General features: G+C 38.5%; 1 protein-coding gene and 1 long non-coding RNA gene across 9 annotated transcripts in view; one reads left to right on the top strand and one right to left on the bottom strand.

Moving 5' to 3' along the window:
* Positions 1 to 22330, bottom strand: part of LOC132111491 (baculoviral IAP repeat-containing protein 6-like) — an 81470-nt gene that overhangs the window by 8572 nt on the left and 50568 nt on the right. For all 8 annotated transcript variants that reach the window (XM_059518844.1, XM_059518846.1, XM_059518851.1 and 5 more), the window contains exons 66-67: positions 2671 to 2884; positions 1211 to 1356 (exon numbers count right to left, since the gene is read on the bottom strand). In XM_059518844.1, coding sequence (XP_059374827.1) covers positions 1211 to 1356; positions 2671 to 2884 — 360 coding nt within the window. The remainder of the gene's footprint in view (positions 1 to 1210; positions 1357 to 2670; positions 2885 to 22330) is intronic.
* On the top strand, positions 17745 to 20406 carry LOC132112056 (uncharacterized). The gene is made up of 3 exons (XR_009424877.1): positions 17745 to 18223; positions 18789 to 18892; positions 19455 to 20406. It is a non-coding gene; the product is annotated as an uncharacterized LOC132112056 (long non-coding RNA).

The following is a 22330-nucleotide window of genomic DNA, read 5'->3' as shown; positions in this document are numbered from 1 at the left end:
CATTTACTCTCTCCTCATCACATTAGAACACGATATTGATGCCAGTATCAATATCAATATTTTACTACAGGACTCCACTTTCAACCAATCAGACATCCTGACTGCGCTGCCACTGGAACTTATTTATAAAAAAAACAGACAGGGTACTAATTAAGCAGTCAAACAGGGTGGTAAGTGCTTACTGCTTTTATCATGTGGATTTTACTTATGGATAGTGACAGTGGCATTGATCCGCCTGACCATATTTAACACCACTTTCATTCACTCATCATGGAGAGAAAGAGAGTATAAGATACCCAAGGGAGGGTGATGGTTACTATATGTGGATGTGGTTCTCTGACATAACCCTGGACATTCCAGATATTTCCAAACCTTACCTCCTCAGGAGCACAAGGGTTCATGCTAATGCTCAAAGGTCTAAATTTCCCTTAGCTTTGCTCTAGAGGACCTCAGAGGTCAGCATAGAGGGACTAAACATTGATCACACAACATCCTTTCTGAAAATACACCCAGGCTATGACTAAGGGCCACTGGTTTAAATAAAAGATCTTAAAGAATTAGCATGACATATATTAAGTCTAGCCTGACAAACTAAACTGCCCAGTAAAGCTGACCCTCCATTTAAAACTCTTTGGAGAAAACGATCAGGCTTTGGAGAGCCTGCCGCCTCTGGTGCGGCTCTGTGCTGGAGAGCCGTTTCTCTTTGGCTTATTTTGTCAGAGCAAACAGTCACTCCATGTCCCTCGAGTCCCTCAGACAATCAGGGAGTGTCTTCAGCATGTAAAACACACACCATCCCTCTCCTGACTGTCCACTATACATCCACCACTGTCCTGCTTTCGCTTCTGCTCTGTTTCAAGTCTCAAGCAGCTAAAAAATAATAATGCCCTACAGAGACTCAAAGCATGAAGAGTGTTTGCACAGGGGGTTTTAGTGTGAAATGTGCTTCAAATGACGCAGAAAATTTCACGGGTATGACCATTTCATTTTATATAAACATTATGAAGCTAAATTACCGCTATTAATATTCCCATTACTCTAAAACGTAATACTGAAAAATTAGTTGATGTTTCCAAATTCTTAATTCACTAAATAACAATTTGTTAAACATTCTAATCAAATAAAAATGTAACCGCTCCATTATTATTTAAAAAAACAGTTCCTAATGAAAGCATTTTTGGAAACAGCAGATTGAGGTGGATGTTCTCACCCTGGTTGGCCTGTCGTAGGTTGGTGGTGGCAGCATAAACGATCTCTGCAGTCTTCTGGATGTCAGGAACTAGCAGGGTGAGGCCTTCTGGCTCAGGATCAGATGTCTCTGTCTTCATCACCCCTTTACTTTTGTCTTTCTTCGACCTAAGGTGGACAAAGAATAATCAGAAATCACAATTCTATAGACACTAACAAATTAATTAGGAGTTTTTATTTGTGTTTGCATGCATTTGAACATGTGAAATGTTTCATTTTTCAATGACCACAACAATGACAGAGAAAAACCAAATGCATGTCCTCAAGAACATCTCAGCCTCTCATGTCCCAATGCTCTCATCCGGAGAGGTGCTAGTACACACTGAATGCATCAAATGAGCAGCAGATTGTGACTTGTCTCCAAATTAAACCATTAAAAACAACATCTAGCTGTCTTGTGGCTAAGCATACACTCTCACAACATGTATCTTTCATTAAGCAGGAGGAGAGAAAATTAAAGGGACAGACACATGAGCAAGGGGACATGCCAGAAATGTCCTTTACTTGTAGGTGACACATAGGACAATAATTAAGATGGCCCCATCATTCAAAGGACACTTGGGACAGAGCCAAGCTCGTAGCTTCGCCCTGTGACTAACAGGCCAACGACATTAACATCTCGCTAGCCATGAAGACTAAGTCATTATTAAATACAGACAGCTGATAACAAATCACAGTCTCTCACTACTCTACATATCCACCTGTGTTATTACCCGAAGCAAGCAGACTCATAATCTTTACCTGGAGGATGATAAAAACAGGTAGAACTAATTCCTTTGGCTTATATTGAAGCCTTATATTGGGACGTAAAATACATTAAAGCTAAATAATCTTCAAAAATAAAATTGTATTTATCAATTTATCAAAAAGTAAAGAATACATATTTGTTTTTAAATTTAAATTAATAATTCAAATATTTTGTATCATTTTTAAATATATTAATACATTAAAAAAAAAAAAGAAACCAAAAAAAAAAGAAAAAGGAAAAAATATTATTTCTGATAAACAAAACATTGCTAAAAAAAAATCTAATTCATCATTTATGTTTTGTGGTGGGTCCGGCAAAAATAAAAAAAATGCCAAAGTTGAAATATGGATAAGCATGGACCAGCAAAAGCTCAGGACAATCTGAAGGCCAATGGGGATTAGAGGCTTTTTGAGAGCAGGTGAGGAGCACTGACTGATCTAGCAGAAATTTATCACTGTGTGTTACCCCTCTGCTGAAACACTGGTTTTGACTTGTGTCTACAGCATCAGGTTACATCTTGTGTGTATAAGGTTTTTCCATGCAGGTCAGAGAGTGTCACAGGGCAGGCTTCCATCCATCAGCAGTCACTCTGTCTGTCCTCTTTCTATTAGTGTGACCGACCGGTGGACTGAATGTGTGTGTGTGTGTGTGTGTGTCTAAGAGGAAGAGCTCACCTGAGGCGGTTGGTATAGGTGTCCACACAGGTCTTCATCTTGGCCAATAACATGCCAACAGATGTCGGACACTCAGTGTGTTCTTCATCCTCTTCCTCTGCAGCGTCTCCTGATAGCGGCAAGAGCAGAGGAACCAGGCTGGTGCAGGTGGAGATGGCCCTCAGCAGCTCCAACAGAGCACGATACAGGGGGACGTGACGCGCCATGTCCAAAACTGAAGGAGACAGAGAGAGTAACAGAGACAAAGATAAAGTCGATTACATCTCTTAAATGACAGAAGTACACAAGGGACAATCCCAATACCTCTTCAAGGTTAATAATTTTTTTTTTAATAGATGCTTTAAGGAACATCATTGGTTTCAAAGATTTAAACCGAATCCTTGTGCAGAACATACAAAAGGTTTTATCATGTGGAGGAGTCAGCTTATGACCATCCTACAGATGGACAAACAAGGAAACTAGTGTAGTTTAGTTGTTTACTCAAAAATGAACAGATTCTGTCAACATATACTCAACATTATGCATTTGAAACCTATATGACTTTCTTTAGCAGAACAGAAAATATGATGCTTTGAAGAATGCTGGGAACCCAAAAATATTTTATGTTGCACAGAAAAATGGTCAGTCATACAGGTTTGGAATGAAATGGGGTGTCGAAGATGACAATTTAGATTTTTTGGGGAACTGTCCCCTTAAGACACAACATAATAGCACAGAAAAGATACTTTGGCTGTAGTAAGTTAGAAAGTTTGGGAGGAAAATGTCAAGAACAAAAAACTCAGACATAACCAAACAACTCAATCTTCTCGAGTATGTTGAGATGCCATAAGAACCAGAGGTTTGAGGAATGAGGGTTCTTTGTGCATGCATAATCCTTTTGAGGCCCAGGAGAGTCTTAAAGCCAGAATGAGGACAGTGAGAGAATAAAGCATGAGACGGAACGAGACCGAGAGAGATTACTAAGGGTCTTCAAGAAAAACGCTTTAACCAGGCTCATATTATCAATGTGCAATGATTGTAAGGAGCAGGAATACTGTGTCTGACACGTGTGCGTGTGTGTTTTTAAGAAAGAGGAATTTCAAATGACTGAAGGAGCTCCGTCAAAGAGTTTCATTTGAGTGTGCACCTACTGCGAGGACACAATAGATCAGAGAGTGTTTAGTGTGTGTGTGTGTGTGTGTGTGTTGTATCACAATGTCAGTCTACGTCCCAGATTATCCTCGTGCTCTCCTCAGTTCAGACTGTTTCTCCTTCACCCTCATCTCATTTACAGACTAACTGATTTACTGCACACCAATCCTCCTCTATGCCCCTCTCTCTCCCTCATCAGATATTCAGCTCCATGCTGGATTGGGTGGATGATAAACAATGTTAGTGAGAGCAGAGAGGACACATACGTCTGCTCCCCTGCCCTCCGTCACCGGACACAGAGAAGAGCAAAGATGATGCAGGAAGAGAGGAGGGAGGACACGGCAGAACAGGAGGATTGAGGACGGGAAGACAGGAGAGATGAGAAAAGACAGACAAAGAGAATAGGCAAGGAGACATGGAGGTGGAAGACGAGACCAGAAGACACCAGAAAAGAGGAGGGGCAAACAGAACAGAAGAAGGCAGACGACACTACGAGAAGGAGAGGAAATGAGAAGGAAGGACAAGACAACAGAGAAGGTGACCAGAAAGGAGAAAAGGCGAACAGAATAGAGGATAAGAGGAAAGGAGCAAGCAGAAGGAAAGGAGAATAGAAATAAGGAGAACATAAAGGAGGGGAGGAGATGAGAAGAAACAAGAAAAGAGAGGAGGAGAGAAGACCAGATAAGAAGGGGACCTGAAATGATGAGAAGGGAGGAGTCAGAGTAGAAAAACTGAAAATATAAGAAAGCTGAAGAGGAGACAAGAACGAGAGAGCAGAGGAGAAGATCAGACAAGAGGCAAAAGCTGGAGAGGAGAACAAACAAATAGGGGAGGGAAACAATAGAGGAGACAAGAAAGGAGGAGAAGAGATAATAGGAGAAAGGATAAGAGACAAGAAAGGAAGAAACAGCAAAGAAAAGACAAAGGGGAGGAGAGAGGAAAACGGAAGTGGATAGGCTTTTAAGAGGAAAAAACAATGGAAGAGAGCAAAAAGCAGAATAGAAAAAAGGAAGAGGAGGAGAGGAGAGATTAGATGACTATAGATAATACTACAGTCTTACTTCAAACTCCTCACAGCAGTTTTAAGGACACTACAATATCATCCATCCATTCCCTCTACCCCAGGAAAAGACTGAGGGTCACAGATCATCTAGACTCAAACTGTGCCTGATCCACAGCTCCACTGCTATAAACGGTTCTTCATTTGTACCATAAGACCTCTGTGACTGACCTCTCCCCTCATCAGCTCACTGTCTAAAAGGAACAATATAGCCTCAAACACTGTATGAGAGAAAGAGCTCCATGCACACGTGAGACATCTTAAAAACATCTTCAAAAAAACAAACAAAACATCCCTTTTATTTTAGGAATTTCAATTTGGTCATATTATGGAACAAAAGATGTTGTTGTTGATCTTATAAAGTAAGAATACAAAATACTAGGTAGACAATCGAACTTGGTCTGCACTGGCGAACTGAAAGCTACACTGGTATGTGGGATTAGCCAATCATGAGTTGTTTGCATTAAGTCTTAACCTTAACCGAGATTGTAAGTTTCATAAGGATACACAAAACTAGACTTGTAGATTTTCTGAAGCATTTGTGTTGTTCCTAGTGTTTTGCGAGTGTTTTCCGAGGCATAATTATACAGTTTTGAGAAATGTCCAAAGGTGCTCACCTTAATTCTCTAGGACACTTTAAATATGGTTTCGGTGCCTGTCTAAATGTATATCTACAGAATTTCCAACAAATTTTTCATAATTCTCATTGCTAAGGTTTCTCCCATGTTTTTTCTATTTTTCCCTCCATTTCTGTGGCCCTTATGGGAGTTTGAGTTCCCAGACACCCTTGGTTTGCTTGGTTGGGCTCTAAAAGGCACTTAATATTCAGTAATATCATCGATTTCATGGCACTGAGACTTTTGGATGAGAACAAAACTCGAACTGAACTGAGCTAAATAATGACACTATATTCTTTTGCTGCTTTATACTTAATACAATTTTTGCATAATTCATGAATTTTGCCATATCGTTACTGAACTGAATCAACACTGAACTGATTCAAGCTGAAAAACACTACTGCCTTCAGTTGAGCTGCTTATTGCTGAGCTGATGATGAATGAATGAAATGTATTGACCTGAACCAACACTGAACTGGCAGCAGCTGAATACTGACACACTATTATCTTGGTACAGCTGCTTTTTAACAGGAATTTTGTATTTGCCTCTTTTTTGAAGTTTGCACCATTGATTCTGTTACTTTACTGATTATTTCTGAGAAGCTGTTTTGAAGCAATTAAAACAATGCTACAAGCAATGTTGTAAAAAGGGCTTGAATCAAAAAAGAAAAGAAAAAGTGGTACAACTCAACAACCTCACTATACATGTCAGTAGTGTGACAGAACACCATTCACCTGGTGTTAGGTAAGTTTCCTATGCTCACCAAGACTGCATTTATTTTATAAAAAGAAATAGAGTAAAACAGTTATATTGTGAAATATTACAATTTAAAAGAACTGTTTTCTATTTGCATATATATCAAAATGTAATTGTAAACCGTAATGGCAAAGCTAAATTTTCAGCAGCCATTGCTCCAGTCTTTAATATCACATTATCATATAAATCATTCTAACATGCTAATCTGCTGCTCAAAAAAAAAAATTCAGATTGAAAACTGTTGTGCTGCTTGATATTAAGTAGTTTAATACACCCCATTCACACACATAGGAAACATGCAGTACTCAAAATTAATTCTAGGGGTACGGTAGTGTTGTCAAAAGACCCAGTACTTCGGTACCAAGTCGGTACTAAAAAAATGAAAATGTCACGGTACCAGGTTTCTGTAAGTACCGGTGGTACCGAGGTCCCGTTCAAACCCGGTTCTTGACACACAGCGCTATGATTTCCGCGAAGCAGAAGACGCGGACGGAATCACAAAATCCAGTCATGAAAATGAAACTTATATTTTAATATGGACAGTCTAAGAATTAGTCAAAGTTACTCAAATTAATCAAATCAAATCTCCATATGGACCAGTATTTTTAAATGTTAAGCCGCAAAAGTTGGTTGAAATCTGAATCCTGCATGTTCTGCGTGTCTCTGTGTGAATGAATGAATGGCAGAGATGTGCGGGTTTGTTTACTACATAGCAACCCTCTAAATTGCGAGTACGCCACTCGCATATGCTACTAAATCTTCCTTCTGGCGACTAAATGATTTCTAATATTAGCCAATGGCTAATAAATTCTCAGATTGTACTTGCCATTGTGTGAGTTAGAGGCTAAGTATAAGTTTAGCTCAGATATATGTTCACTCGCCCGAACACACTCTGACTGAGCGCTTTAAAGTTTCACTCTTAGTCAGGCGATCTGTGTGATTCAGTTCATCTCAATGGATGCACAGCACACCTGTGTTTAATGTACCTCTAGTGTGAAGGTGCACAGATCGCTGTCGCTTTCTCTCACACACACGCAGAGACCGAGAGAGAGAATTGACGCAATACATTTAAACTACTCTTGGTTGTATTTTCCTGTCAAAATAGTGGCATATCTATGAAAATCTTCAGCTTTTAAGAATAGCTGGGTTTTCCGATAACGTTAGTGTGTGGAGTTAATGCGCAAATGGCAATCTCATTGGCTGGCGCTCACCTATTATCGTTCGTTTTGATTTCAGCAAATCAATTCGAGCGAATGCACAAAACCTGATTAATATTCATGAATCCAGCAGCTAATTAATCCTTAGTAATCTTTAGTGTGTTTGTATAGTTCTTCTTATTAGAATTCGTATCAATATTATCTTATCAGTATTCTTGTTAGTTTTTCTCACCTCCTTTTTTTTTTTACAGAATCACTGAATGACAAAAAAAGCACCACCACCATTCCAGTTAAAATGTTCAGTTAAATTGACTAATATGCATTTAAACATGGTTATCAAGTTTACTTCTAATTACTAAAGTTCTAATTATATATCAGTCTGGCGAGTAAACTAAAATATTTAATGGCCAATGGCGATTCCATTGCTGAGGTGTCCGTAGAGGGTTGCATAGACTGAAGCGCGTGACATTTGCAGTGATTTCAGCATCTGCCATCTCAATGAGGACATAAATACATATCACCAGAACGGTTCTGAGTCACTTCACAAGCATTTTACCGTTTCATTTGAGTAAAACCAGTGTCAGTTTAAAGGTATTCACGGCAACCGGTCAAAATAAGTTCATTTTTACAAGAAGGCATTGTGCTAGAAATATTACTATTATTTAGTAGAATGTATGTGATACTGCTACTACTGTTGAAAAAATTAATCAAACTTTTTAAAGAAATAAATCACACAATATTTCTTCCATGTTTTAATTTTAATAGCAAATCCTTTATTTACCAAAAAATAGAATGTGTTCAAATTTCATTAATTAAAAGACAAATAAAATTTGGGTGAAACTTGTTTACTGTTTTTTGTATAATTCTATTACTTGTAAAAAAAATACTTTAATCACAATTTTAAATAAGTATAAAGAATGGCATTGGTTTTATTTTTAGTTTTTTTTTTTTATTAGCATATTTTGTTTTGCTTTGGTACCGAAATTGGTACCGAGAACCGTGGATTTTCACTGGTATCGGTACCGAATACTGAAATTTTGGTACCGTGACAACACTAGGGTACGGTGTGTGTGTGTGACAGTTCTCAGAGCATGTGGTAGAAACTCTTTGTCACCATGACAACAAAGATCTTGAGGACACAGGCGGGACAAGACACACCAAGCAGCAGCAGCAGAGAAATGCACACTTGCTTTTTACCTTTTGGGTTGGTAAAAATTGTATCTGGGTATTCACAACATGCAGAAATGCATAACTGTACAAGACAGATAGATGAAGAGAGCGAGTTCTTTAATATGACTTCACTGTGTGTGTGTGTTTATTATTATGTTTGAAATAACACTAGTACACTTTTATTGAAGTAAATCATGCTGACAGGAGTCTGATTTTAAATGACGCTTTGCAGAGCAGAACTGGGCCTCAAGTCTAATGACTGACACAAAAATCATGCTTCCCAAATCATTCAGGGCACAAGATTCCTAAGCCTGTCTGGAGTGTGTGAGTGAGCGAGCAAACGAGAATCCTTCATATGAAGGCAGGTTATAAAAAAAATAAAAAAAAGTCACAACATTCAGCAAGAGCTCAAAGAAGCGCTCCATCAATAATGCAAGAGAACGAGGAATAAAACAAGACGAGTGCTGCTGCATCTCCCTTTCACACTTCTGCATCTCTCTAGCACAGACAACACTGAGATGCAGGACATAGACTGATGACACAACCAGACCACTGACTCAACACACTGAGGAGAACATCTCCTGATCCAGATGCCAAATACACAAAGAAAATAAAAAGAGCACAGAGTGAAAGGAAGAGAAAGAAAGTTTAATGATATGGTTTTACGCAAGTCATATTCATATGCCCATGAGTCCATTAGACACCAAACCTTACATTACAATGCACAAGCTTATAAATAAGAGATGTTGCAATTGTAGATGTCAACGATTAATCAATGATCGATTAATTATCGATTAGTGATGCAATCGATTAAAGCTATCAGGGTTGATTAAGCTATTTAATTTTTGGCTGCATGAAGCACATTGTGCAAAACACGTGCGAGCGGCCATGAGTGATGGTGACGGTATAAAAATGCATCATCATGCATAATGTACAAATTAAGCTTTTTATGTGATTTAAACTTTAAAAGTACATAGAAACAACACAAAGTTCTTCAACATAGAAAGCAATAGAAATGTAGTAACTAAGTCATTTCATCAGATAACTGCGCTTTGCAGGGCTGCGGGACACAGATATACTAGTCATTCCTACAACTTGTTAATTCCTACGACTTATTAATGTGCAGCAACTATACACGTTTCATTAATTTTATTCCTTAAATAATCAATGATTTAACTGAATTGAGGGAACAAATTAATACATCGAACAAATTCTTAATTCATGAAAAAAATGGAATGCTTTAAGGTAAATGCATATATAGCCTAAGTAAGTAATATATCTCCAACTTAATTAAGATAATGGATTTAAAACAGAAGTATGTTGCGGTGCTCCATAAACAAGTTAACGGAAAGGAAAGGATGACAACTTGTTTGCTTTATTTTACAAGAGCACAAATTTTCTGTTCTTATTGTGAGTAAAAGTAAACACTTTTGCGGATTATATTTTACTATTATATATATATATATATATATATATATATATATATATATATATATATATATATATATATATATATATATATATATATATATATATATATATATATTCATGTCTCAGCTGTTCGATTGCACTAGTGCCTCAACCACACACATCACACATATTCTAGCAATTCAAACTTGCATCACAGACTGTTCTCTATCAGAATAAAATAGTCAACCAAACATATAAAAGGTTAATACAAAAGGTCAGTTTAAATAGACCTTAGTATACCGATCCACTCTGCTGTGGTTTACATTATAAATAATAGTTTAACATTAAAATAAATAGCGAATATGGAAACATTTGTATTCGTGCCGAATGAGACGTGAGCAATAACCTCCAAATACATCCAGCCAAACCTGCGCTCGCTCTTCCTCGTAGGAACGTGCCTCCAAGCAGGAAAGTGGTGGAAAGTTAATCCATTCTAATTTTTTTTTCCCATGGCGATCATGTGTTGTGCTATTACACCCCACAATACAGCAACTGTTTACCTTGGTTGAAAATAGATTTTTAATTAATCAAATTAAGACACACGGCTGAGAAGGAGTACGTCTGAACACTGTGCAGTAGTCGAGTAGCAGTAAAGGAGGCCATCAACATGGCAGCCACGCCAAGTAATGACGTCACAACGCCCAAGCCCTATTGTGTTTTAAAAAACAACGAGCACCAGGAAACCATTTAAAACTAAACCCCCTTTAATAAAGAGTGAGAAAGCGGTAAATTATTATTATTTTTTGAGTGGGTTTTGCACATCCTGTCATACTGGTGGCTACATGCCATTGCAACGGATGCATTTTCCAGCATTAAGGTTAAAAAATGACTGATCGTTAATTTAAACGACGATCGATCATGCAAAAAAAAAAAAAAAAATTGACATCCCTAGTTGCAATATTAAATTTCACTTTGAAACCAATAAATTTACATACATATATATACATACATATACATACACATACATACACACACATACATACACACACATACATATAAATATAAAAACATATATAAGTCGCACTAGACTATAAGTCGCATTTATTTAGAATTTATTTATAGTCAGGTGTGACTTATTTATCAAAATTAATTTGACATGAACCAATTTATTTTGATAAATAAGTCACACCTGACTATAAGTCGCAGGACCAGCCAAACTATGAAAAGAAGTGCGACTTATAGTCCGGAAAATATGGTAGTAATGGGCTAATATAAACATTCTATAAACCAAGTATAAATAAAGAAAAATAAAGAACCAAAAACTTGAATTTAGGTATCACAAATTGAGAATTGCATGAGTATGAAAAAAATGCATTCATTATAAGATTAGCTAAAGATTACATTTAATGGTGTTCTTATTAGTGTTTTTAAATATTGAAGTGGGGGTTAGATGATAAAAGAAATTGAAATGCAAAAATATGTGAAATGAGCATAAACAATGAATTATCCATTACTGTTCAATACTAATGAAAAAAGAGATTCTAATATCAGCTGATAACCAATAAGGTACATATATCATGTAGATGTAACAAATATAATGCAGTTGAAAAGACATTTTAAAGAAATTAATTCAGTGAGGACATTAAATTGATTTAAAACTGACAGTGAAAGATTATATAATGTTTCAAAAGATTTCTTCTTAATAAATGCTGTTTTTTTTTTTTTACTTTCTATGCATCAAAGAATCCTGAAAAAAATTATCAATGTTAATAGACATAATTATTACAATAAACAGCTTTGGTGAAGAAAAAAAAAACTCTTGCCAACCCCATACTTCAGAATGGTAGTGTTCATAAATACTTAAAAGAATACTATTAAGGTTGGGTACTATAATCCATTAAACAACCTTAGCTCCTTGTTCCAGCACTACACCAAATCCAACAGCATTGGCAGAATGAGCCTAGATTCAAAACGCCACTCTTTTTTGGATTCAGTCCAGCTGACCCCAGACATTACAAGTGATGGTGGCAGCTCGCAAAGTTACTTTAAACAGATGGAGTCAGCCAGCAGACACTTTGGTGCCTTGACAATCTGATTGTAGGCATTAACATGTTACAACGACACCCATGTTAATGAGAAAATGGCACCCTTCCAGACATTTATTACGAGTCGCTTAAAAGAGATGTCGTTGTGACACAAAAGGCTGTAATTTTCAGGAAAACAGTCTTATATCTGAAGATATCCTGTGCCAGCAGAGGCTGTTTATGCACAAGAATGTTTGATTGAGCTAATGGTGACAACCACAGGGCTGTAATTTTCCTCCTCTGCGAAGCTGCTATAAAACCTTCAGCTAACGGAATGATAACAAAGCACATTCTTCCCTTTCTGCATCATTTAAAGCCACTAAATCATTCAGAGCATCTCTCTTGTCTGAAGAAGACTCAGTTTCTCTAACGCTCTGATGACACTGGATTTTGGATAGCAGGCTGTAAGACTGTATATATGAAGCTGCATTTCTTTGATCAAAAACACAGTCAAATATTGTTATATTGAGAAATTACAATTTAAAACAATTTTTTTCTATCTGATTATATTAGAAAATTCATTTTTTTCCGAAACGGCAATGGAGAATTTTCACTCCAGTCTTCAGTGTCACATGATCCTTCAGAAATGAAGGATTTGCTGCTTAATACTTTCAACTGAAATCGGATTTGCTGCTTAATACTTTCAACTGAAACCAGTTGTGCTGGGTAATTTTGTTCTGTAAACCATGATATGAATAGAAAGTTTAGAAGAACAGCATTTATTTGACACATAAATATTTTTTGTCTTTAACGTCAAAGTACTCTATAAAAATCCTCCTTTTTTTTGCGTTTTATCCCTTTATTCCGATAGGACTGTAAGCAACCCTCTAAAGACACCTTGACAATTGACAATTGAATCACTTGGCTAGTATATATTATATACATACAGACATACAAATATATATATATATATATATATATATATATATATATATATAGAGACACACACACACAAATACTGTATATATTTTTAAAATGGCACTGCTTCTGTAAACTAACAATAATACTTCTAAGATGATAATAATAATGAATTCTACTAAGTAGCACATTATAAAATGTACTAAGGATTAGCAAGCTACTGGATTCATGAATATTAATCAGGTTTTGTGCGTTCGGTCGAACTAATTTGCTGAAATCAAAACAGGGGCGATAATACGTGAGCACCAGCCAATGAGATTGCAGTTTGCACATTAGCTCTGCCCACTACCGAAAAAGCTGACAGTTCTTAAAAGCTGAAAAATTGGAGGAAGGTACGCAAGCCAGGACTTGAACTCGGGATGTTGGCGCGCTGCCCACAAGGCTATCAGCGGCGACATGGTATTGCATTTGAAGAGCCAAGGTTAGAAATTGTGCACACATTACCAGCATAACCAAACCAGTATAAACCATTTTCAAGACCAGCATCCTACAGAAGGCTAACAAAGCTAAAATAATCTTGTGGTCCACTCACTTTCTGTGACTGCCTCTTTTTAATGACTGTACCATTCCTTTCCTTCTATTCTTCCTTAAACTCCTCCACTCTCCTTCCTTTATCCAATTTAGCTCCCGTGCTCCCATCCAGGTAAAAGGATGGTATCTATCTGTCTCCACGCAGGAAGGCGTAATTAATTTTGACAAGCCCTCTGACTGACATTTGGCATTTTGTGTGGGCACACACACGCTGTCAAAGAGCTTTGGAGAGAGAAGAATATGACTTTACAAAGGGCACCTGTTCAAATGAGCAGAATGAGATATATTAATACATCACAGCAAAGAGGAAACAGGCTGAATCTTATTAAACACTTTCTCTACAAAAATCTTAATTAGGAAAAGAAACCTTACACTAAAAAAAAACACTATAATGAATTAGTCTTGGAGGTTTTGCCAGTCAGTTATGAATTGTGTGCACTGTTTAGAGTTTGTCCTCTATAATGATCGTTGGGGAGATTTAGAGGAAAAAAATTGGAAGAGGCAGGAATGTGCATCGGATGAGTGCATATACATCCATTAAAAGTTTTCCAAGCCATCACTCACTCTCTCCGTTTTTGGCGTTTGATCGAGGAGAGTATGAACGCATCCTGCAGGATGTTGCGGCAGGTTTGAAAAGCTTGTCAGAGCTGACCCAATTCACCGCTGTCCATTTCTGAGAATCTCAGAAGTACATTGCTCAAAGTCTGTATTACACCATCGACTGCGGTTTTAAAACCTACATATAAATACACTCTACATGATTCAAGACTAGGGATGCATCCAAATAACGGCCACTGAAAATTTTGGTCCAAAGATGCTGAAAAATGAAAAAGCTAATATTCTGAGCACTGTTTTTTTTTAAATATATAAATTAATATATATATATATATATATATATATATATGTGTGTGTGTGTGTGTGTGTGTGTATATATAATTGACTTTACAAACGATTCTGAGCAACCACAAATTCAAAATGCTCATATTTCAAGAATCAGAAGAGTACATGAGGTTAAAGACAGCAGCCTGTCTCAAGTGTTTCCAATCAAATACTAATAGAAGATCAATATTAGAATGCAAGCAGATCTTTGTGTCAGCAGAACTTTGTAATATTATGGTCACACACATTATGAGAATGCTCCATAATCGCCCATCACTTGCGGTCAGCTTGATGATTATATGATCCACAGCTCCAGAAATAAAGGGAAATTACAAACAAATAAATTAATATAAACAACGGCTCATTGACAAGGAACTCCACTTAGAACAGAGGTAGGGGGAAAAATCCTGCCTCTTTCTTCATGGCTTCAAACCCGACATGTTCAGTTTGATCCGTTTTAAGTGTTCTGGCATGCGCAGGAAACCCAGGACAGAGGGAATTCACCCACATTATAATTTCATTTAATTGGCCTGTGCGATAATTTCTGCACATTATGGTGACTGAAATGTGCCGGTACTAATTATCAAAGGGAGAGCGAGAGAGCTATGGAGAGAACAAAAGAGTGTGAGAGAGAGGTGTTCTCCTGGCATGAGACATGCTATCAGATAATCATGTTGAAGATGGTTGAAGGAAATAAAGAAAGTTTATAATCATTCATTTTTGGTTATTGGATCTCATTACCAAAAATGTGTCAATAACACACACACACACACACACACACACTCTGTACCTCTGGAAGCATCAGGATGAAACACTGACAATGAAGTTCTACAGCAGAGATTATTCACTATTAATGACCCGATTTATTATCATTTATGATCTCAGAACATGCTATTTCAAAACACATTATGAACAATAGTGAAAGATTCAAACTTAGTCTATATGTTACTCCAAAGAAAAAAAACTTCAAACCCTCTCCTTCAACCACCTGCTGCTGACACCGACTTTTCAAGATCAAATCAATTCCTAATGACAAAAATGAATGATCTTCATTTTTTCCTTCTTTGAATATCTTCTTCACTCATAAAAATAACATTAGAGAAGTACTTAGTTTTGCTCCTTATGCCTAAAGGTAAAGTCTTTTATTGACCTCCTGTAATTGTGCGCCTGCCCAGAGGTCAGGATTATTTCAGATTGAAACAGTAAATAATTGATCGGGCTTTGCTGAGGTCTGAGGGCAGCTAGAAGTAAACCAACTTATTTATGTAGCACATAACACTGATATATGATTTCATCAGACTGAATGTGGCAGGGAAGGAGTGTATACTGATCCTCTATTCTGCTCCCTTCTATTAAAAAGTTAATGTGTACAATGAGGTTGATAGTTTATCAACACACACCAATGGACAGGAGACCAGATAAAGGCAAAGAGCAGGATGGAGAATCATAAAAGGCATAGGGAAAAGAATGGTCAGAAGAGAAGTACACCAGGAGAAGGAGGGGAAGTTGTGATGCATTTCATTTCCAATGATGGTGAGCAAGGAAACAACAAACATACTCCTCAAGGGTCAGACTGAGTCAGTGTGCAGGCCAGGGCTCGTACAGAAACTGCAAAATGAAATTCCAGGACTTTAAGCACTTGGTTTTCAAGGACTTAAATCAGATTTCTCACTTATCAAACAATATTATTATCTTTCAAATTCTAATAAAACAAAACGGTACAACACAAAAGCATGGAATGCCTGTGGCAACTTTAACATTTGAAATATGGCAAAGATCATTACTCAAACTAATATTTTCTTTTTTTTTTTTTCATGATTATATGATTGACCTGAAGAATGAAAGCTGTATCATACACTTAGGAAATTATGACCTATATCACCGCTTATCAACACTAGAGTGTGTGCCTATAAACTTAGCTCACGAGATATACAGATACTTGGTTCATTAGAATGAGAATTTTAATACTATTTTTTTTTAAATCACACAAATCAAAGCAATACAGTTGTATTTTTTAAATATTTTAACTAATCTAGTACTGTAACTAATGATCATTTTGGGTAATCAAGTATTCTACTGATTATTATGACAATTGAGTAATCTGGAATTTTTAGTAATACAAATAGACCCAAGTAAAAAACAGGCTTTAGTATGACTATTTATATATAAACTAATGATGAGGCAATAATAACTGGTTCAAATAAAAGTATCAAAACCAAGTAATTACATGGTTTTATTGAACAACACTGATAAAATAGGCCCACATAATGTATTATGCCTACACAAAATATAAACAAACTGAAGTTTATAATGTGTTATAACAAATAACTGCAGAGGGCGCCACTGGCCTGGCGATGCTTCACTTTACAGCGTGATCCAAGGATGTTTAAATCCATGTCATTTAAATAGTTGGCCACATGCAAACTCAGAGCAAGGGTTTGAACTTTTATTTTGAAATCGTGATGTACAAAAAAATCGTGATCTATTGACCTGTGTTGGAATATTTAAACATGATTTCTTGTGCTCCACGGTGCAACACAAAACGTGTCAGACTTTATACGCGTTCACAAATGAAACCCAACTGAACAGCACATGCAATAAAAGACCAAACAATATAATGCAAGCTCTATTAAAGGTTTAACCACAAACTCAAATTTATACTGATATCGCGAGACCACTTTTCTCCTTAAGGAGTAATTTCGCAAGATCTCGTGCGCTGCTAAGAGCCAGGCGAAACAGCTCTGCATTCATGTCAGAAGCGGTGCATTGTTAATATTGCACAAAAAGGATTGTCTTATAGAGGAAAAAAATAACACTCATTTCATACATTACTACCCTTAAAAAATTCAAGTACTTTTTAAGTACCTTCTCAAAAATATGGCTTGTTTCAAGGGTTTTCCAGGACTTCAATTTAAAAGTCAAATTTAAGTACTTCAAGCACTTTAAGCACCTTGTACGAACCCTGGCAGACACAGGGTGTTCACGGTAGCTTGTGTTTGAGTTTTGAGTAAAAGCTGTAGACGAATATTACAAGAAAACAAAATGCCATTTTTTTCCACTTCAGCTTCAAAGTTGTCAGCATTAAAGGCCAATTAAAAAGACGTTTATTCCGCTGTGAGGGGCCGATGATCATAAGTTCATCGACAAATTTTGTTTTAAATGTCAACGTGATCATCTTCTAAACTGTCCAATGAAAGATCTTTACATAATAATACATAAAGTTATCTTTACAAGATATTTACAATAATGACGACTAAATGGGATGTTTTATTGACATTTTACAGTCACTTACTTAGTGTTCTTCCTTAAGATTATGCTTTCTAAAAAGGACAAAAACTGGATAAATAATTTTAAAAGCCTTAAAAATTGTCTGAGATCATCGATAATCAAAAGACCGGAGACTTATTGATGGTTTTGTGTACATATGAGATTATCAAATCCCAAGAATAAAGTTGGGCCACAATCCCACATCTCTCCATTTGGATACTTCTCATCTCTGTGTAGCTCCACATTGTTCTTGGCAATAAAGACATTTGACGTGAGCTTCCTCGCCCACCCTCCCGATCTCCCTCACTCACTCGGTTTCCGCGGTTACCAGTCACTCTGCTTGGTTATGCAATGCACGCCGCTTTCAGGCTCTGAGACGGGACCTATAACTACACGACTGCCATCAGCTACGGACAGAGAACGGCAGGGAGGGGAGCTCACAGCTGCAGGTCGCCGATCTTCAGAGCATCCGGAGGCGCTTGCGCGCATCTGTAGCACTTCTACACCCACAGAAAAAAAAGAGGAGCGCAAAAGAAGGGAAAGAAATCACGGAGCAGGGAAAAGAAGAGAAGGTGGGGGCCAGTATTTGTTACGAATGTTGAGACGCCCCGCTTTCAGATGCTAAAAGGGTCAGATAGAGAAGATTGACAGAGCAGGGAACGAAAGTGTGTGACAGCAAGTGGGAGGGGAGACTGAACCAAAGACTCTGATTTTTTTTTTTTTGTAAAAGGAGAGAGAACAAGAAAGAGGGAGGAGGAAGGATGGCGAGGAGAGGATTTCACCAAGCCTCTCTTGAACGAAAGGTGGGAGGCATTCAAGCAAAGAATAATATTGAAAAAAAAAAAACAATGTTGCGAAGAACAAAATATCTGAATAAGCCTGGAACAAAAGGAAAGGCTGGTGATACATAAAGAGGCTGGGATACTGAAACAGAAAGAGCGAGAGAAAGCTAGAGGGAGAGGGAGAGATAGAGAAAGGGGTGGGGGAGAAGGGGAGGGACGTTGGGGACTGAGATTGTTGTCTGCGTAACGCACACGGCTCAAGGAGATGCTGTTGTAGACTTAACTATTTCTCCCTCTTACTCGCTCTTCACCTCTCAATTTCTCTTTTCTCCTCCTTCGGCATCATGGATGTCAGACGTTTGGCCAGCTGGCCCTCATGTTGCCGCCAGCCCAGATATGCTTCTCCTGTGATGAGTCCACAGCATGCTGGATCTTCCCTCAGATCTCCCACGCCGTAGGGTAAGACTCCCTGTTTTCTTGCTATACTTTGTTTTCCATCTTGCTTTCCATTTGTCAGTCGGTCTACCTGCTTTATTGTCCACATCGCTGAGCTGTATGTTTTGCCCCTGGCTGCTTATTGAGGTTGATGTTCTGTAGGTTGATAACTGTAGGAACCTGGATGCCTACGCTTCTACATGTGCTCCAATGAATGTGGCACCATAAACCACATGGGATGAGAAAAGGGAAAAAAATGTGGCAGAGGCGAACAGTAAGTGAGAAGGTTTAAACGTACAGTAAATCATCTCAGCTGCAGAGAGTCACCATGTTTTAGCACCTCCGAAGGGAAATATCATTTTCTGAGGGGGAAATCCATTACTGAGGTGGGGTGGGGGTTACTCTTTGGTGTTCACTACGCCACTTGCAGCTGGGCAATCAGGGGAGAGGGAAATCTCACCCTCCGTGCCATTTGGTCTGGCCTCTGGATGAATGCTTCTGGTGGCCATCAGAGAATGTAAGGGGCAGATGGGCCAAAAAGAGGCTTCCACATCTTGTCAACTGATGCTCTCCTGTTTCTCCACAGATAAACACCCAGGAGACAGAGGTGGAGGGTCAGAATGGGGACGACCACTGTCAGTATAGAGGAGGTCCGGGCGCAAGAGGGTAAAGAGGAGCGAGAGGAGTCCATCTTGGCCCTGCTGGGAATCATTGGCACCTTCTTGAACCTCTTCGTCATTGTGTTTGTTTACATCTACACTACTCTGTGAGGAGGAGGCTCCACACAGGTTGAGAGCAGGTGGAGGTGAGGGGAAGAGTCAGACGGAGATATGACAGAGGGATTGAAATCTCACAGAGAGGAACGTGGAAGATGACACTGGACCACTCAGGACAGGGGGAGTGATGCTTGCACTTGACCACAGAGCCCTTACGGATATATACGGTCCATCTCAATGCAATTGACGTCTGTTTAATGTGGACCTCTTGACACATGGAGAGCGATTCTTGGATAGGCCAGATTTGTACCTTTGCAGGATGTGTTCATGGGCCAAGGGACCTTTACGTTTCCCCGGTGGTGGGTATTACATTGAGCACTGCCTAGCTTCAATGACAAGGACGCATGTACGAATAAAGTGTCTATTGGTCAAACACACGAACATCATAGGGCAACTGAATGACAGCTTTCAAACTTAACCACCAATAGAATGAGTTCTGCAATAAAATGAAAAAAGATTAAATTCTAAATTATTTTTCTATTAAGAGCAAAAGAGAGAATGAGACTCTCCGGGACTCATCTGCAGGTTCGAAAAGCTGGAACTTGTGGGAACAGGCAGTTTGATGACATTTGGACACTTTTTCACTGTTCCTCCTCCTTTCTGACTGGTGGTGGGAAGATAAACATTCAAATATGAGTGTGTCTGTTTTCTGTCTGATTTGAGTGCGGTGTCAGACATGTTTCTGTGCAAAGGAAAACGCTTTTGTATTGATATATGATTACATACTAAATGTATTGTGCCATAGGGATCAATAAAATTATATTCTATGGATTGGGATGTTGTGAATGATGTGTGAAAAAAAAATCAAGAAGACCAGAGTTGACCAATCACGTATGAGCTGCCCTGCACGTCTATGGGTGTGAGTCATGCATTTGGGTTTTTGAGTATCAGTAGAGCTCAGCGTTCCGTAAAGACAGTCAGGTAAAATAACAAGCAGTTGTGAAAGGGAAAATGTGAGGAGGAGGTTGGGGCAGAGATGGTTACTAAGCTTCGCTATTTTCATCTGTCTGTCCCAGCGGTGATGGAAGTATTTTTAAGCCCTTTGAGAACACGGAGGTCAGTTTCCTGTCATTTGTGATAGAAAGTGGTAGAAATGGTTAATGGGAGCTTCATGCACGAGAATGGGGCTTTAGAATGTGCTCAAACAGCCTCCAACACAAACACATCAACCAATCTAAGAACGCTTGAAAATGTGTGCATGTGATTGTTTTGTTTTTTTCCAAGAAAAGGGTTGTTTCAGTGTAAGTGCGTTTGCCCTCTATATGAGTGTGTTGCGATACGTCACACTGAAATGTGCGCCGAAAAATCTGCCTGCGGAAATGTTAGCAGGGCTTTAAGCTTAGTCTCAGGTCCCTTGATAAATTCCAAAGCCACAGGGCACTGCTGTAATAAAGGCCTGTGCTGTAAATCAGCATGTACCTGCAGGGTTTATCATCAAATACAAATCCCCACTACAACGGCTCTGTGTAAACCAGCTCTCAAACCAGAGTAGAACCTCTCTACCTGCACTCAGATCAGTGAGAACACTTTACACCAGCTCTCAGATAAGTGCACCAGTTCTTAGGTCAGGAAGTGTTTTCATGCAATTTTAAAGTTCATTTTCAGTTTGACTAAAACAATAATTGCCCTAAAATTTTACATTAATTAGAATACAAGGCAATAAGAAATTGAGGAGATGCACATTTACTCCTTCAAATATTGAATTTGACATTGGACAGAGGGATAAAGATAATGGCTTGTCTACAAAAAAACCTGCTCTTGCTCAATTATAACTAGGTGTAAACGTACTTAGAATAGAGTAAACCCTCTCTACCAAAACTAATATCAGCGTAAACCCTTTCTCAAGATTCAATTAAACCCTCTACACCTGCAAGAAGCAACCAGTATAGACCCTTTTTCCAATCCTAAGTGCTTAACCAAACCTCAGAATAATAGAAATAATGCACTTCCAGCATTTCAATAGACAAGAAACTTATGATTCAGTTCAGATACAGCTTGCAGGCGTAATGCAGGGGGATGTGTGTGTTTCCTGGGGTCAACAGTCCTGTGTTAGCCACCCACGTGAGGTTCACACATGACACAGTGGTCAAAGACATGAATCACAACTGCTTTATTCTTCATAGGCCAATATATCAACACAAGCCCCTTTCACACTGCACGTCGGACCTGGCAAATTGCCGGAACATTGCCGGGTCGCCTTCTGTGTGAAAGCAAACACATCCCGGGATTGATTCCGGCATTGAACCCGGGTCGGGGACCTAGTAACATTGCCGGGTTCAACCCGGGATGAGCGCTGTGTGACCAAAAGCCAGATCTAATGCCGTGTCGTAGTTATGATGCACATTATCGCGCGACTCTGTTACCGGCTGTTTTGAAGGAAGATCAATGTTCGCGACAAAAAAATGTGCAAACTGTAATGAAGCAGAGATCAGTTAGTTCCTCACTTTCTGCGCTGACGCTGAGATCGTTCACCAGCTTCAGTGAAAGTTTAACGTGCCTAACGTTTTCGACTCGTACATTACACGTCACGCCCTGATGTCACGTGTAGTTACGGGATCTTTACGGATTGTGTGTGAAAGCAAGCATATATCCCGGGTAACCACTGGCTAAAAATCTAGCGACCCGGGAACAATTGCCGGAACACTTTACCCATGTATTTGCCGGAATTGCAGTGTGTAAGGGGCTA

The sequence above is a fragment of the Carassius carassius genome, chromosome 31 (genome assembly GCF_963082965.1).
Source record: "Carassius carassius chromosome 31, fCarCar2.1, whole genome shotgun sequence".
Taxonomy (NCBI): Eukaryota; Metazoa; Chordata; class Actinopteri; order Cypriniformes; family Cyprinidae; genus Carassius; species Carassius carassius.
Note: the sequence above shows the minus strand (reverse complement) of the source record. Positions and strands in the feature narration are given on the sequence as shown.